Source organism: Odontesthes bonariensis, chromosome 2 (genome assembly GCF_027942865.1).
Source record: "Odontesthes bonariensis isolate fOdoBon6 chromosome 2, fOdoBon6.hap1, whole genome shotgun sequence".
Taxonomy (NCBI): Eukaryota; Metazoa; Chordata; class Actinopteri; order Atheriniformes; family Atherinopsidae; genus Odontesthes; species Odontesthes bonariensis.
The window spans coordinates 27,373,166-27,391,540 of NC_134507.1; the positions used below are offsets into that span (position 1 = coordinate 27,373,166).

Here is an 18,375-nt window from a genome sequence, read left to right on the forward strand (position 1 = left end):
AGAGTTTAGAATTCCAACTTCTGAGGCACAATGAATGCAGCTGGATGCCGTATCACTATTCTGCCTCTTGGTTGGAAGTGAACCAGAAACCCAACAACGTCCCAGAAGCCACAGTGTCAGTGTCGCATCAAAGCAGAGCCGACATATGTGACTTCTGCCGGCGTGTTTGTGTCGGCCCGGCTGTCTACGCTGCTTCCAGTGATGCCGACTGAAAGCAGAAAGCACTGCAAATAAGGTATTTTCACAGGTAAGGGGAACGATCGTAGTTTTGTTACATTTCAGGGGAAGTACATGTGGCGTCAGCAGGGTTGCTGTGAGGCCTCAAGCATAATCATTTCATATACCAAGAAATGACAGGAACGGCTACTTTTCGCTCTTTTAGTGACCTGGTCTCTACATGTAGTCACTGTGGCTGCAAAAAGTCTCGTTTCCACTATGCAGTCCGGTACGGGTCGGATCAGAACGGTCCGCTTATTTCAGTGTTTCCACTACCACCAAAGCGTACCGGTCCCATGGAACCCGTTACCATGTCTGTAACCCTTCTGCTTGGGGTACCGAGCACACCGGACCGGTTCCAGGCCCGGCCCGTTGTTGTTGAGGAGGCTGTGCAGCGGGAGCTCAATGGCTCTGTGCCAAACCAAAAAGTTTTCCAGCTGATTGCCGCAAAAATGGCAGAGAGTGGTTTCAACCGGACCGCGAGCCGGTGTGGCATTAAGGCTGATTTATGGTCGTCTACGGAGAGCTACGGAGACCCTCCCGGAGACGGTCTCCGTCGCTTAAGTGCGTCGGCCAACATTCCGTCTATCCGTCGAGGAGACGGAGACTCGCGGAGACCGCAAGGGTTGTGATTGGTCGGCTAACAACAACGCCGCCATTTTTGAAAGAGTTTACTGTGTGCCGGTCAACATTTGGTCAAAATTATTTTCATTTCAATATCAATACAGACATCGGTCTTTCAGGCCGGTCTGTGCTTTACTCCGTGTGTCTGACCTACCTCGTGGTTTTGCTGCGCGCTGCGGCGACAGCGGGGGGCGCCATGTTGGCCGAGATGAGCTTGACGTAACTTTTGGGGAACCAGCCTCTCTGTCCAGTCTGAAGTTCGCCCAACCACCACATGTCCTGCTGCTCCAACACCGTTATTATCTGCATTCACAACATTCACAGAAATAACAAATATGAGCGAATCTTGGATTGAAATGAGTGAGAGACGTGAGTCAACAAGCGTTTGATTTCTACCTCGTTCTTGTTGAAGTTGAGGTGGTTGTCCTTCTTCGCTCTCCAGGGATATAAAGCCTGAGCTTGAAGACCTTCGACCTTCTCTCCCTGACAGACAGACAGCCAACATCACAACTCAATACAGCGGTCGGTGTGGAGCAGCTGGGAAATATCACTTTTTGCACCACTTCCAGCTGGAAAGCTGGTTTTAGTTGGAGGAACATTGCTCCAGTTTAAAGTCTGGTTTTTATTACCTGTCCGAGAACAGGGGAGGGAGAGGAGCCCGTCGTCATGGTAGCAGGTGTGAAGGCGGAGCGTTGCCGTAGCTGCACTGAAGGAACGCTGAGAGATGGATTCTGATTGGCTGAGGAGGTTGGCCACGCGTCCCATCCCTCACTGTCTGATTGACTGGCTGTGTTCGAGGGCCAACTGGAAATACGGACACAGATCATTTAGACTCGCTGCTGCTGCTGCCTTTTTTATGTTTGACACGGTGACAAACGGGCTTACGTGGTGCTGAAGTCCGCCCAGTTACTGTTGACGGATGATGCGGAGGAGGAGGCATGTCCAGGGGCTGGAGGGGGCGTGGTTAAAGGCTGCTGGGCCGAGGTGGGCGTGACCGACGCTGTGGAGCGCAGGCTGATGGGCGCTTCGCTGTCGGGTATCCGCTCGGCATAGTTGGCGGGAAACCAACCGGTCCGGCCCCTGAGCTCGCCGCCCAGCCAGCCGGGCTCGCCGGTCTGGGACTCATCCACCTGTCAGGGCAGAGAGGGCGGCATTAGAATAAAGCTGAGGCACCCGAGCAGCGCAGATGTGTGGGCGTACTTATGGTTGAACGAAACAGCGGCGGAAACAACAACAAAGGCCCGACAGGAGCTGCTGTTTACACCTAAACTCCAGGAGGTAGATCTACCTGATTTGTACTCAAGGAAGGGGTGCTACGAAGGAATATAACATATAGGCTGTGTTCGAAACCGCATACTTCTCCTACTACTCATACTACTCATACTGACTTTTTTCCCGGATGCATACTAGATTCTCCGAAATGTTGGGTATGCATCATGAGATTACTACTCATACTCAAACTACCCAAGATGCAACGTAACGTGACGTCGCCGATCGTCATTTCCTGTCAAAACGGCAGTTTTTTCACTTCCTGTTTTCAAAATAAAAACACCAATTGTATGGTAATGGCTTTCCCTATGATAAAAGGCAACGGGTATTTTATTTTGTGAAAATAACCGGAAGTGCGTTGCTCACTACGGCTAGTTTTAGTAGCGCCGAATTCGTGGGAACAAAATTGTAAATAGCCGGTATTTTGTCAGGTTTTCAACACGTTGGGGATCTAAACGACTACTTTCTCGCCTGAAAATGTTTCAAATGTTGCTAAAGTTTACAGAGTTTAGAGCTTAAGTGAAATCAGCTTCAGGCCGGCTGATTTTGGCTCGGGCAGGAGCGAAATGCATTGTGGGTAAATGCTCTGCATACTGTCTGATCGATGAGTATGCAGAATGTAGTATGTAGTATGCGGTTCTGAACACAGCCTTACACTTAAAATGTGCAACAATTACACCAAAAATCTTGATTTACACGTCACCTTCACTCATAAACAAGATCCTGTCAATAACCTGTCTTTGCTCAGCAAACAGCATCACTGTGAAACCTGTATGCAGTGAGTAGAAGCCAATTCAAAGCAGCTTTATTTCACTCTAACAATGATGAAATATAGTTTGGAAGTCTTATACCGGTGTCTTCTATGAACTGACAGATATTACAGTGCTGATAAAGCTAACCCTGCCGAGCATGGGGACCAGGAAGTTAAAGTGTTACGAGTTATGTTTCATTATAAGTGTGGACAAACTTCCTTCATTTGTTTTAATGGAGCTGTTAACGGGAACAAAAATACTTTGACGAAGCAGCTTAAAGTGAGAGAGCTTGTTCTTAGAGGGAGGTCCAGCTGTGAAGCGTTTCTTTGGTAGTAGCTTTAGTAGGACCTATAGCTTTCCGTATTACCGACAGGACCGTTTAGATGTCTTGAGCCACCCCTCATTTCTTTATATAATTCCAGGAACAGAAGGGGAAATAGGTAAAACATAGATATAAACACAGTGTATGAGTTTGTACACGTCTAAGGAGCTTTCTGTCCTTTCTTTAAGGAGTCTTCAGGAATAGTTCTCCAGGCTTCTTGAAGGACATCCCAAAGCTCTTCTTTGGATGTGGGCTGCCTTTTGTTCCGTTCTCTGCCAACATGATCCCACACTGCTTCAGTAATGTTGAGCTCCGGGCTCTAGGGAGGATTCATCCCTCCATCAGACCTGCTGCCACTGATTTTCAGTCCACTTCTTGTGTCCTTTGGCACAGCTCAGCCTTTTCTCCCTGTTTCCCTTCCTTAAGAACGGCTTCCTGACAGCCACCCTTCCATGGAGCCCATTTCTGATGAGGCTTGGGCCAACAGCAGATGGATCAGCTGAAGGTCCAGATGCATCTCTCAGCTCCTGTGTCAGGTCTTTGCTGGATTTTTTCCTCTTTCTTAAGGACATCACTTTCAGATCCTGTTCATCTGCTGTAGATAGTTCTTTAGGCCTGACACTTCTTCTTTTGTCCTCCACTTGTCCAGTTTCCTCAAATGTTTTAAGGACACACTGCGCACCATGCTGAGATATGCCAAGTTTTCAGCTAACAGCTCTTTGGGAATCACCTTGTTGCTGCAGAAATCCTGTTTTCTGTCTGTCAGACTGTGTTATCTTTGCTGTTTTTCACAGATGCAGCTAAAGAAATGGGAACAAATGATGTGTCTCTGACAGGCTGCTGGGAACAAAGTGCCTAAAGATCCAATTTAAAACTGGTTCTTTGCTAATTTGTCTGTTATGTGTCGACACAACACTGGTTCATCCCTTGAGTTAGGAGCTTTTGGGAGTTAAGTGACTGCAGAAATCCTATTTTCTGTCTGTCAAACTGTGTTATCTTTGCTGTTTTTCATATATTCAACAAAGAAAAAGGGGAACAATTTGACTGCTGGTAACAAAGCGCCTAAAGATTTAAAATGTGTTTTTTGCTAATCGTCTGAAAAGGTTCAGATACAAGGACTGGATGTAACGTCAGTAAAAAAAAGAAGAAGCAGCAAATCTCCAAAGAAAAACTTTGAGAGACCTTCAGAAAGCCTGGAGAACTGTTGATCGAGACTTTTTCTGGCTGCTTGGAAGCAAAATACGATGAAATGATGGGCGGCTCGAGACTTTTTCACTGTAGAACATGAAAGCAAATCAAGTGTAGCAGCATTTACAGATCATACTGTGGCGACAGACACTCATCCGATGGAAAATGAACGAACATGGAGATGACTGGAGACTGATGGAAGCACAACACTGCACTGGACGGGGGCAACAACTTACCCATTCCCCCTTCACCTTCAGTTCGCACAGCAGAAGAGAGAAGAAATAGTCAAGAGAAACAGCCAGTCATTCACACACAAACAAACTTCAGGAGCTTTTAACATCATTACAGAAGACCACACCAGATATCTGTTCACGCCGTTTCTCTCGGACACGACGGACACGAAGTTTAGTTCAGACTACGTACCATGATCACATCTCCAGGAGCGATGCTGATCTCATCATGGCTGCGAGCATCGAATGGATACAGAGCTCTGTAGTAGACCACCTTAACAGGCGGCTGCTGCGGCTGCTGCTGTTGCTGCTGCTCGAAGCTCCTGGTCGGCGCCTTCTGGTCAAACAGGCTGGGAACCGGCGCCTTCTCCACTGAGAAGAAACAATAAACGGAACAAATACAGGTTTGAGTCACAGAAACAAACCGTGTGAGATCAGGAGTCGTTTCTAAAGTGAAGAGAATCCTACATATTCAAAGCTCAGCTCAGTTTTTGTGACATATTTGTATTTATCTATCAATTCTGGCCGTTTTTACTAATTATTTCATTGTTATTTGTGGCTGGCCTCCAGTTTAATCACTTGTGTTCATTTAATTGTTTTACTATGTAGTTTATCTGTTTATTTCAAACCTAACGCAGCCTGTAAATAATACATATTTCTCTTGTTTATGGGCAGATAGTTTTTAGGGTTTAACAGCTTTGTGTCATGCCTGCAGTTCATGTTTTCCTCGGTTTCTCCTGCCCTGCCGTCAGCTTCACCCACATCACCTGTTTCCCCCTCAGCTGCCTTCACTCACCAATCACCTCCCTTCGGTATTTAGTCTCCAGGTTTGTTTTTTTTTCATGTTCAGTGCCAGATCCTCACCGTCATCCATGCTGAAGTTACTCATGTGTATCAGGTTTGTCCATGTTGTCTTTCTCAGACTTTCAGTCATATTTGGGTTTTGTTTTGCCAAGTGTTTTTCATAGTTTAGGTTTTTGTATTCCGGCTCAGCCGTGCCTTTTGTTTGGATTGTTTTAAATAACTTGAGTATTATTTGGAATATCTGCATCTGGGTCCTCCCTTCACCCACACACCACTACCTTGTAATGACAGAAGGATCTGGCTAGAGAATGGACCTGTCAGATTTTCAGGCCCTCCAGGAATTAGTCGGGGCCTTTTCAGACTGCTTAATGCAGGGAGAAACTGGGAGAGGCTAACGACTTTCTGGATTTCTTCCTGCGGAGGCCTGTCCAGGGTATGTCTGGATTGGCAGAGCTTTGGGAGGGGGCGAGAAATGTACACCATGCAGCGGTGGTGGACATTTTTGGATTGAAGCCCACAGGTAGCCACCATGTACTCTCACGGCCTCATCTCTCCATTTGCCTCTCCAGTCTCCCAGTTTCCAAAGCCGCAGTCTTCAGAGCCACAGCCTCCAGCTGCGTCAGTCCCTGCTCCGGAGGTAGTTCGTGTTTTTCTCAGGTTGTCAGTCATGGTTTTTGTTTTGCCAAGTGTTTTTCATAGTTTAGGTTTTTGTATTCCGGCTCAGCCGCGCCTTTTGTTTGGATTGTTTTATTTGGAATATCCGGGTCCTCCCTTCACCCATCGTCATGACACTTTGCAGTTCTTTTATCTGCATTGCAAACTTACAAGATTTACGACCTCTAAATCTGCTCTTATATCAGATCTTTACTCCATCGTATCGAGTTTTCTGTTTGTTTCTTGTACATGAGCAGCCCTCTGAAGGTCTTAACTGTGTGGGAGGAGTAAAGAGTCTCCCTGGAAACTGGATTTTAGATCAGTGCAGCAGCTTTCAAAGAGTTAAAAGCTAAGTGTGGTGCTTTAGGAGAAAACCAGTCCCTGGCTCTTAAAGGTTCTTTATGGCTCACACACACTTTGATAAGACTTAATTCTTTGAAGACCAACATCTGACACCCTCTCACATCTAAATAGAATGTGACAGACGAACACAACTAGATTTTTCTGAGATCATTTCCCATCATGCACCTGGTGGAAACTCTTAACAGCAATGAAGTCGACCGATCAGCTGCTTTTTGAAGTGAAGTGCTTTGTAATGAAAACGGTGCCGTGGACGAGTATATCAGGTCATTTCTTCTCACTTTTTTCAGAGATATTTCTACTTTTGTACAATCCAGTCAAACCGGATGTTTTTATGCCTCATCGCCATGGTTACTCTCAGGCCCACCTTCCCTTGCTTCCTGTTTGGAAGTGTCAACAACACACGTATTTGGTTAAAAACACTGAATGAAAACCCCTTTTTGTACTCGTCATAACTCAAATAAGTGAGAAAGAAAACAGCCTGGATTGTGTTTTATTACCACCTTACACCAAACAACTGAAATAAGAGAGGGCGCCACAACTCTGGTGAGATTCTTCCTGATTTCATTCTGACCCTGGAAAACCGTCTCGTGTGCGGCCGGCTTACTCGACTGCTTGCACTGCAGTTTAAAGTCTGGAGACGATTAGTCGACTTAAAGGAAAACTCCGGGGCATTTGAAGCGCAATCCCCTTGCTAGAGGTTGTCAAATACTGATAGTAGGACACAGGCTGGTGCAAATCTGCGCTCCCTGTGTGGAGATAGCGCTGTTCGCATGGGGACGTTACAAAACAACTTTATAAACAGCATGTAACTCACCGGCTGGTTGTACGCTCGCGCATGTGAAAGCCCAAAAGAGTCGATGGACGATAATCACATATACAAAACAATTATCTTCTCTAGAAAAACTGCGTTCAAGTATTTAAAACATTACAACAATACATGCCCAGTAATATTGTTGTAATGTTTTAAATACTTGAACGCAGTTTTTCTAGAGAAGATAATTGTTTTGTATATGTGATTATCCTCCATCGACTCTTTTGGGCTTTCACATGCGCGCGCCTACCGACAAGAGGTAAGTGACATGGTGTTTATAAAGTTGTTTTGTAACGTCCCCATGCCAGTAATGTGAGAACCATGCATTTGGTTTTGATGGTAAGGCTTGTGACTTTATTGTCGGATGGGTTATAAAGTGGTGTGACGTTTCTGCAGTGTGCAAGTTGTTGTTTTACGTGGAAGGGTTAGCGCTTGCCCCTTAGCCACCACGTATTAGCCTCGCATGACACGCTGAGCGGTTAGAGCGATCTCCACACAGGGAGCGCAGATTTGCACCTGTCTGTGTCCTACTATCAGTATTTGACAACCTCTAGCAAGGGGATTGCGCTTCAAATGCCCCGGAGTTCTCCTTTAAGGCCTCGGTATGCTACTCCGTCGCTATCAGCCAATCCGACTCCGTGGTCACGCAGAGGCTGTTAAACCTTTCGAAGTTCTCCGTCGGGATGTCGAATACACAAGGCAGTTCACCTCCCGATCAATAGGCGTCGCTACGTTAGACGACCCAATCTCGCGACGTCTATGGTGAAAGTTGTTGATTGCTTGTTCACCTTCCGGCTCCGTTCCACTCCTCACAGTGAACGATGGCGACCGAGAGAGAAAGACTGAGTTGGAGCTTATTGATATTGAAATGAAAATAATTTAGACCAAATGTTGACCGGCACACAGTAAACTCTGTCAAAAATGGCGGTGTTGTTGCTCTGAGAGGAAGGAGCTAAACCGGAAAAGTGATTCCAGAAATTATGTTGTTAGCCGACCAATCACAACCCTTGGGGTCTCCGCGAGTCTCCGCCTCCTCGACGGATAGACGGAATGTTGGCCGACGCACGCAAGAAACGGAGGGTCTCTGTCCTCCATTGCTTTCCGTAGACGACCATAAATCAGCCTTTAGACGCAGGATATGAGCCACGGGCGTGGTTAAAAGCATGAGGCGCAGAACTGAAGCACCTTCCTACAGACGTGAGCTGAGAGTTCAGAAAGTTTTACTTCTGTAATTCTCTCTAAGGTAAAACATCGTCGCAGGACATCAATTACACAAAACCGCCAGCCTGTCCTCGCTAATCGTGCTCGCCCACCGGTTGTAACGCACCTGTTGAGGTCCAGGGATCGGCCGGCTGGCTGAACAGCTTGTTCAGCTTATCCTGCATGTCCTTCTTGCTTCTGCCCTCATCCTCCTTTTCTTCCATTGGGCCCGCCCCCTTCCTGCCCTCTTCCTCCTCCTCCTCCTCCATCCCTCTCCTCCTCCTCTCGTCCTCTTCCTGAGTCACCCTGTTCAGCCAGGCGTGCGGCGCAGACACGGAGGCGGGGCTTGGAGCGTTAGGCGCAGAACTTCCCGCTTCATCCCTCCAGGCGACACCTTCCTCCGACGACAACCTGCAGATTGAGAGGAAGGAGCGATGAAACTTTATTTCTTCTCTCCTAAAATACTGCTCTGGGATCATCATCGTCCGATTCTTACCCGCTCTCCTGCAGCTCGGCAGACCTTCTCTCGCTCAGGTTGTGCATGTGAGAGTGTGTGTGTGTTGTCAGTGTGTGTGTGTCTCCCTCCAGCTCCTTCTGTTTCTGCCTCTGCTGCCGGCTGTGGATCTCCCGCAGCTCCTGCAAAGCATCACGGGATACAGGAAGGAACAGCAATGAGGAGGAAATGGGATCAGAGGGCTGGTTGCTACGGGTTACCAATTGACAACAAACAACAACACCAGCAGCGGCGGCAGCAAGTTTGTATTAGTCAGGTGATCAAAGCAAGCTCCGCCCCTCACATTGAGCCACTGCAGCCATATAAACACTCACTGAACTGTTTGGTGCACCATAAATGGCACAGAGAAGAAGAATGCTGTTTAAAAAGGTGAGGGAGAAGAAGAAAGTGGAGGAATCAGTGGCTCCGGATGCTGTCTGAGAAATGGAACATAATGAAAGCAGAGGCAACAGAGTGAGAATCTGCCTCCTCTAAGATGGAGACATAGGCTGTGTTCGAAACCGCCTACTTCTCCTACTTAATTTAACTTTTTTTAAGTTCCCAGATGAATACTAGATTCTCCTAAATGTTGGGTGTGCATCATGAGGTTACTACTCATACTCAAACTACCCAAGATGCAACGTAATGTGACGTCGCCGATCGTCATTTCCTGCCAAAACGGCAATTTCAGGCTAGCTACAACGAGGGTAGGTTCACTTCCTGTTTTCAAAACAAAAGCACCAATTGTATCGTAATGGCTCTCCCTATGATAAAAGGCAACGGGTATTTTATTTTGTGCTCACTGCGGCTAGCTTTAGTAGCGCCGAATTCGTGGGAACAAAATTGTAAATAGCCTGTATTTTGTCAGGTTTTCAACACGTTGGGGATCTAAACGGCTACTTTCTCGCCTGAAAATGTTTCAAATGTTGCTAAAGTTTACAGAGTTTAGAGCTTAAGCCAAATCAGCTTCAGGCCGGCTGATTTCGGCTCGGGCAGGAGCGAGATGCATTGTGGGTAAACGCTCTGCATACTGTCTGATCGATGAGTATGTAGTAGACGGTTTCGAACACAGCCATTAAGTGAGTTCAGGGTCGGCGAAGGCAGAAAGCTAAAAATAAAGCTTCTCTCCAAAAACAAAGGTCTTCAGAGTTGCACCGAAGCTGCTTGTGTTTTTGTCTCTTCTAATAGATGTAATTTGTTGCCAGATAGTGGGTGGGGGGCATTTGAGATGATTGCCATCTCCAGCTTGACTGCTAGAGGTCCGAAATTGTCCATTTAAATTTCTTTAGACACGACGGGCAACAAAAAGTGACGACAAGTGCACCGAGCGGTGCCACAGGTCAACGGGAGACGGCTCTGAAATTACCTTTTATTTCATCATTTAAACGGATTCCTGGGCCTAAGTTAGAGCACGTTCTGCACAAGGTTGGAAAACCTTTTCAGGTAAATCGATCACAAAAAAAGTACCTTCATAGAAAACTAGGTGGACACATTTTTCACGTTGAGGAGCCAGTTTAACATTTCACTGAAGTTTGGTAAATACAGAAGAGATTTGAGGAAGTAAATAGAAATAACTTGGTCTCCATGGCGACTTTATCCACTACTTTAAATCCCACTTTATAGCCACGCAGTGCAACAAAAGGTGTATAACTGTAAAACACTGCTGTCGGGTCGCACATTTAAACTGTTTCAGACCTGTGATGTGGTGAAAGTTGGAAGATTTAAACAGCATCGTGCACCAAACAGGAGCAAAGCGCAGCTCATGTTTACAGCTGGTCAACGCAGCAGCCAGCTGAGGTGAGTTTGATTAAGTTTAAGCCTCACTCCAGCAGCTATCAATCTCCTAAAAACTCAAAAAGCACCTATATACAAACCTGGCCCCTCGTAACTCCAGCTGCCAGCAGATGACTCTCTTTAGCAATCAAAATTGGGACTTTTTTTTAGATAAGTGGTGATATACACATTAAAAGTAGATTTAACTTATCAAACAAAAATAACATTTCTCAGGAGAACTTCCTTTTACGCCTAGAAACTACCAACCAGGCCAGAAATCTGGGTGTAGTAATGGACTCAAAACTTGGAAAAACACATTAAGGCAATAACAAAGTCAGCCTACTATCACCTTAAAGGGATAGTTCGGGATATTTGACATGAATCTGTATGGCATCACCATAACCAGTGTCGTGCATTCAAACTGACTTACCCCCAACAGTGTCCTGTGAGCCGAGTTCTTGTCCAGTGTTGGTCAAGGCGAAAGTAGTCCGGCTTGTTTGCTGGGGTCAAGAAATTAGCGCGTTTTTCTTCCCAAAACAGTACGTGTGCTAAAGAGTGATTTATTTCATCACAAAAACCGAAGCCGGCAAAAGTCACTCCTCGTTATCACTTGGGCCCTATACTGTCTCTCATTGTGTATCAGTGCGCACGTCATTCTGACCGCGAGCTGTGCGCACGAGTCTTTCTGTTCTTTGGCAGTGCTCAACACTTACTCTGCAGACAACTGGCCATCGGGTCCAGCTGGTCTGGGACGCCTCTTCCAGTTGATCTTGGGAACATGGAAAAAAGTTCTCAAGACGCCTGCATTCAGGAGTGCAGGGAAGTCACCGTTATTTGTGATGCAGGCAGCAGCTGTCCCGCGGCCGCCGACATCCTCATCTATGGAAAGGTTTTGTATCTGGGGCATAACTAAATCCCACTCGTGGCAGCAGTAACATTCCACCTCTGTCTGCATTACTTCGCACTTCAAACAAGTGCACCAGGATTTGTCGGCCACCCTGGGTATCGCAGCTCCAGCAGTGGCTCCAGCTTCTGTTTCCATCACTTCTCTGTCCACCCTCTCTCTTTCTGCCCGATCTAAGTCCATTTGGCGAACTTCCTCCTCAGTATAAACGGGTTCAGAAAGATACCCCCTTGGCTCTGAACGGAAGTCAATATGTTCCTCGTCGCTCTCGTTGTCAGACATCTTCCCGAGCAGTAAACAAAGTGAACTCGTGCGCACAGCTCGCGGTCAGAATGACGTGCGCACTGATACACAATGAGAGACAGTATAGGGCCCAAGTGATAACGAGGAGTGACTTTTGCCGGCTTCGGTTTTTGTGATGAAATAAATCACTCTTTAGCACACGTACTGTTTTGGGAAGAAAAACGCGCTAATTTCTTGACCCCAGCAAACAAGCCGGACTACTTTCGCCTTGACCAACACTGGACAAGAACTCGGCTCACAGGACACTGTCGGGGGTAAGTCAGTTTGAATGCACGACACTGGTTATGGCGATGCCATACAGATTCACGTCAAATATCCCGAACTATCCCTTTAAGAATATATCGAGGTTAAAGGATCTGATGTGTCAGCAGGACCTGGAAAAACTAGTCTATGCATTCATCTTCAGTAGGCTTGATTACTGAAACAGCATCTTTACAGGTCTACCTAAAAAGTCAGTCAGACACCTGCAGCTCAGTCAGAACTCTGCTGCTCGAGTCCTCACTGAGAGCAAAGAATTGGACCCCATCAGTCCAGCTCTGAGATCTTTACACCGGCTGCCTGTCCATCAGAGGATAGACTTTAAAGTTCTGATGCTGCTCTATAAAGCTCTGAATGGTCCAGGACCAGAATACATCAGTGACCTCCTGACCCAGTATGAACCTTCCAGACCCCTCAGCTCATCTGGATCCGGTCTTCTATCAGTTCCCAGAGTCAGAACCAGACATGGAGGAGCTGCATTCAGCTTCTATGCTCCACACGTCTGGAACAAACTCCCAGAAAGCCTCAGATCAGCTGAAACACTCAGTGTGTTTATGTCCAGGCTGAAGACACACCTATTTTCAGCTGCATTTGGATAAAGCTCCGAATCTGAAGCTTGAGTTTCAAAACTTAATCACATTTTAACTTCTGATTTTATCTGTTGTTCTTATTTCTTTCTTTATTGTTTAAAATTTAAATCATGCTTTTTATTTCTACTGTTTTAATGTATCTGTAAAGCACCTTGAATAGCCTTGTTGTTGGATTGTGCTGTACAGATAAACTTGCCTTGCCTTTTATCTCTTCATATCTGAACTGATGCATGGGATTTCAATCTGCGTTTGCCGCTGTCGCTTTGTTTCATATTCCATTTTTCACCACTGTGAGAGCAATGAGCGGCCCCACAAGTGAGGAGAAATCAGAGGGAGCCATCTTTCTCCCTCCTCCTCACCCTCCCTGTCTGGTCTTATGAGCTTATGAGTGTGGTTCAATCATTTTCTTCTTCTCATGCAGAAAAAAGACGATTTCAGTGTAAACCCAATGGCTGCAGCGAAAAAAAACACACCAAAAAAGCTGTTTGATATTTTTCACTTTAAGTACGAAGTGATGTCCAGAAAACGCAGGGCGCTGGTTGTGGCGGCGGGGGCGGAGCTTGTACAAGGCACTCACTGTGTTTGAGGGATGGGTTACAGGGAGTAAACAAACAAATAAAAGGCTGGAGGGATGGGGGGGGTGGAGGGGATGCAGTTCTGTGTAGTCATGACAACCAGCTGCGCCATTAGAAAACACACTCTTGTTACTATAACAACAACACAGGGCAGCTGCCGTGTTTCAGCCAAACAACCGTGATGTGAGGAAACCTTGAGAGACGAGCAAACCAATCAGAGAGAGAGAAGGTACTTTGGACAGTGGAGTCGAACTACAACTCTGCAGAGAAAGAAAACTCCAAATCACCTGAAACAGGAAGTGGAGCAGACACGGGACGACACAGACACGCACACAGGCACATTCGCTCACATGAAGGTTAGCCTGGGACTCCTCTGCTAGCTGCTACTTGTCTGGCTGAAACATCACCGGGCTGAGTGCAGGCTGAGGCATTACAGTACGCAGCAGTGATCGGGTAAAAGTAGCCAAGCACACAAAAAGGCATCTAGTAATCGAGTACACTTGCTAACCTGGCCTACGGTGTTAGCTACGGGAGCACAGCTAGCCAGCTAGCTGGATAAGTGGTGGAGAAGAGGTGGGGCGCTAAAAGATGAAGAAAAAAAGAGGATGAGAAGTTTTAGGGCTGAATTCAGAAAGACTGAGAGGCCGAGAAAAAGGAGGAAGATCCAAAGAGAAAGACATAAAGAAGGGGGTGATGGGGAGGCTGGGCTGTTGCCTGGACCTTTATAATGTAGTCTAGCCGAGCCAGACACACTCTGACGGCTGACACACACTCCTGCAGCTGTCCCTGTTCCAGGTGCTGAAACACACACATACACACACACATATATATATATATATATACACACAGAACAACACACACACAAGGTGCAGCAGACACGCACACAAACACGGTTGATGTTTTAGTCCATATTTACACACTTATAAGGTATAAAGTGAACCTGTTTGTCTCTGATTTAACGATGGAGACCTTGAGTCTGTTCAGAGTTTTTAAAAACCAGCTTGTACCTGTGCTGCATGCACCATGCAAAAAGACTTCATGTCAGACTATCAATCACACACATAAGGTGTTAAGTTCGGTGGGTACAGTTAAATGTTACCACACACGTGTGCGTGTAAGATATGAACTTCTTTCATGCTGTTATCCAAGCAGCTAAAACTATGTCTCAGATATTATTCTCAGAGATTAAACAGAATATATGTACATGAGTCATGTAAGGAGTGGCTCTGCTGACTCATTACTGTGGTGTAACAACTGCAGGTGGAGTCAGTGTTAAGGTTTAGGATTGTTTTTCATGAACAGAACATTGAGCCCGCATGGATTCTTCAACTTTGACTTTTTTTTTTTTTTTTAATGACCTCCAGGAGGAGTCTTTCTTTTATTCTTTATCTAAACACAGTCATGTGAAAAAGAAGGTTTATCCTCTTTTAATTCGAAGGTTATTCATCGTACTGGACCCCACATTTCTTTATGTTTGGCCTCCAATGAGCCACACTGGTCTGACAATAGTTCTCCAGGCTTTCTGAAGGTCTTTCAAAGGGCTGCTTGTTCACTCATTTTCAGCTCAGTCCTTGTACCGGATGCTTTTTGTTTATTAAAGCACTCAACACTGACTTATGAGTCACTCTAGCATTAAAAAAGGCACTTAACATAAGGGATGAACTAAGATCTATGAAAAACAGCAAAGATAACACAGTCTGACAGACAGAAAACAGGATTTCTGCAGCAACAAGGTGATTCCCAAAGAGCTGTTAGCTGAAAACTTGGCATATCTCAGCATGGTGTGCAGTGTGTCCTTAAAACATTTGAGGAAACTGGACGAGTGGAGGACAAAAGAAGAAGTGTCAGGCCTAAAGAACCATCTACAGCAGATGAACAGGATCTGAAAGTGATGTCCTTAAGAGGAAAAAATCCAGCAAAGACCTGACACAGGAGCTGAGAGATGCATCTGGACCTTCAGCTGATCCATCTGCTGTTGGCCCAAGCCTCATCAGAAATGGGCTCCATGGAAGGGTGGCTGTCAAGAAGCCGTTCTTAAGGAAGGGAAACAGGGAGAAAAGGCTGAGCTGTGCCAAAGGACACAAGAAGTGGACTGAAAATCAGTGGCAGCAGGTCTGATGGAGGGATGAATCCTCCCCAGAGCCCGGAGCTCAACATTACTGAAGCAGTGTGGGATCATGTTGGCAGAGAACGGAACAAAAGGCAGCCCACATCCAAAGAAGAGCTTTGGGATGTCCTTCAAGAAGCCTGGAGAACTATTCCTGAAGACTCCTTAAAGAAAGGACAGAAAGCTCGTCTGAGAGGGTTCAGGCTGTGTTGGAGAATAAAGGAGCTCAGAGCAGATATTCACTTTAAAAGCTGCTGAGAATTGTACAAACTCTGTTTCTGCCCATTTATTTCCTGCAATCCTGGAAATATATAAAGAAATTAGGGGTGGATCGAGACTTTTACACAGTCCTGTACAAAAAGGCTCTTCTTTCTTTTTCACATGATTGAAAATAAACTTCAAGGTAATCTGTTTGTCTTTTAATATAGTCTTTGTTAGTAGCTTCAGTTTGTTCACTTAGTCCCAAATGCTGAGTTGCACTGACAGAGCATTTGTTCAGGATTAGCGATGAGCGTTTTGCGCTTCCTCTCCACAGATATTACCGTCTCCGACATGCGAGACCAGAACACACGGATCAGTAGAATCAGTGTGTGTGTGCGCTCCACATACAGCTTTACAGTGAGACCTCTGAGGCTGCAACGCGTCAATCTGCCTGCTGGGGGCAGCACAGCGCAGGACACGGGTTAAAGTAAAAATATCACCACACAGCAAGCTTCTCACAAGGCTGGTTCTTAAGTGTTAAAGGGAAGTCAGTGTGTCTTTTTTTTTTTTTTTTTAGCAATTTTAAAACATTTAGACCAATCTGAGTGCAGGTTCAATTCAAATTTAAGAAGTGCTTTTTTTGCTCCAGGTCCACCATTGATGGCAGTTTGCTCGTTACATAAATTGATAGCGTCTTATTTGACAATGTATATCCCAGCTGCAGTACCACCCCAGTCCAGCAGTGGCAGTGTGCTCTACCTGTCTCCCTCTCTCTTCCTCCTCAAGCTGGCGTCGCAGGGCTTCTATCCTGGCACAGTGGTTGGCATAGAACTCACACAGAGACTGGCATGGGGGCAAAAGGCCAGTGTGGGAGGTAAATAAAAAGGAGTAGAAAATATAGAAAGGAGGGGTTTATTATGTGGATTAAACAACGAATAACACAGGGAGAAAATGAATGTGAGAAATACAGGTCGAGGAAGCAGGAACAAAAAATATGGACGAGGACAGTGAGCAGCAGAGGAAGGGCAAAAGACAAGCAGATGAAGAGCCCCAGTGGGTGTAGAGGACAGATGAGACACAGCAGTGTGACGAGATAAGAGTTCAGGGACAGGAAGTGGTGTTGAGAGGAGGGCGGAGGGAGGTGTAGTCAAATATTGTTCACATCTCTGTTTTGTAAATCATACAACTGAACCGGGGCTTATCCGTACAGCCGGTTGTTGCTCTGCAGCTCTGTTTTCCCTTTCACTGGGTAATCATTTCTACACTAAATAAAACCAAGAGCCGACTTGATTGGATTAGCTATCAGAAAATCAGTTTATTGTGTTGTGCCTCTGTTTTTCTCCCTTCCTCCTTGTCCTTGTCATTCTCCTCTCCTTGTCGGAGCTGATTCTGCCCTCTTTGACTTGTCTCATTGTCCTGGATTAATAACACAAACAAACATGAGACAAAAAAAAAAGGGTGCTCTCTGAAAACTAACCGGCTGCTCTGAACAAAGCCCTGAAGGAACAAAGTCCTTTCTCGGCTAAACCCTTTTGGGAAGGTTTGTGCACGGCTCCCTATCTCCAGAAACAGAGCCATCAAACGGTGATAGTCGCTGTGACACACCAACACAAACACACACACACTGATGCAGAACTCGGATATAAACATTTCAACATGTCGGTAAACTGCTAAGCTGTGAGAATGGTTGCTATGGAGAATGGAACAGGACACGATTTAAGATTCATTTTTGGAAAAACAACGTGTTAGATGATTGGCTGGTAAGCTAATCGGATCAGTTAGCATAACGCGACTTTGTCTTTTATGTCACACGAACATGAAAAAACTCACTGAAAAGTGTCAGAATTTAGTTATAATTAGAGATGCACCAATGGAAATGTTGATGTCTGATGTTTCTTTTCCGGTGACAACTTATTCTGGACCAGGATCAGTGTTTCAGCAGCTTTCAGTCCTTTCAGGTTTAAATCAGGTGGGAAACAATAAACAAGACAAAAATAGGGCATCTTCCGGTTATCTGGCTCAGCTAACAGTCTGGGGAAAGAACCAAGGCTTCCATTTGAGACGAGGACGGGAAAGATTCTGATCTGATTCAGGTGACGTTGAAGGAAAGCAAAAGGATGAACTTGGAACGGCACAAGTGAATCACCCTTTTAATTAAGAGACAGCATATGGAGGCACCGTGGCCTCTGAACGTGAACAGGATGAGGATGAGAAACTATCGCAGCTTGTATTGAAAAGGATCTCTTTCCTTATTCAGTCTCAGAAACAGCTAACGTGGCGTCTTGAAGATATTTTAAATCGACGCGCTCTCCAGTGAGAACAAAGCAAAGCCGTGGAACGATTTTAGACGGCAGGTGGGACGGCTCGTGCCTCAGATTCCTATATGTCACAGTGACTGTGCACTTTGTGGAGGATAAAACGGCAGACAGCAACGAATGACTGATTGTAGCGCTCACTGGAGGACGTTATGCTGACATCTGTATGAATTCACTACAAAGGTGCCGGAGAAAAAGCCCAACGTGCCATGAAAGTTTCTGTGAACGTGGCTTTTACTGCAAAAAGAAGTCAACTGGACTAGAAGCCGCCATATAGAGACAGTCCAGTAGTTAAGAGCTGGGTACAAAAATAACTGTGATAATTAGGGCTGGGCAACGATTAAAATGTTTAATCTAATTAATCACATGATTTCCCTGATTAATCATGATTAATCGCATTTGTACGCAAAATCCAAAAATGAA

General features: G+C 45.7%; 1 protein-coding gene across 5 annotated transcripts in view; it reads right to left on the reverse strand.

The window, feature by feature from the left end:
* Nucleotides 1–18,375, reverse strand: part of itsn1 (intersectin 1 (SH3 domain protein)) — a 63,116-nt gene that overhangs the window by 26,494 nt on the left and 18,247 nt on the right. For 2 of the 5 annotated variants that reach the window (XM_075480825.1, XM_075480818.1), the window contains exons 18-26: nt 16,397–16,480; nt 8,930–9,069; nt 8,561–8,844; nt 4,795–4,973; nt 4,608–4,622; nt 1,726–1,970; nt 1,470–1,644; nt 1,237–1,323; nt 995–1,143 (exon numbers count right to left, since the gene is read on the reverse strand). In XM_075480825.1, the coding sequence (XP_075336940.1) occupies nt 995–1,143; nt 1,237–1,323; nt 1,470–1,644; nt 1,726–1,970; nt 4,608–4,622; nt 4,795–4,973; nt 8,561–8,844; nt 8,930–9,069; nt 16,397–16,480 (1,358 nt within the window). The remainder of the gene's footprint in view (nt 1–994; nt 1,144–1,236; nt 1,324–1,469; nt 1,645–1,725; nt 1,971–4,607; nt 4,623–4,794; nt 4,974–8,560; nt 8,845–8,929; nt 9,070–16,396; nt 16,481–18,375) is intronic. The other 3 variants (XM_075480844.1, XM_075480835.1, XM_075480852.1) reach the window with 3 other exon arrangements.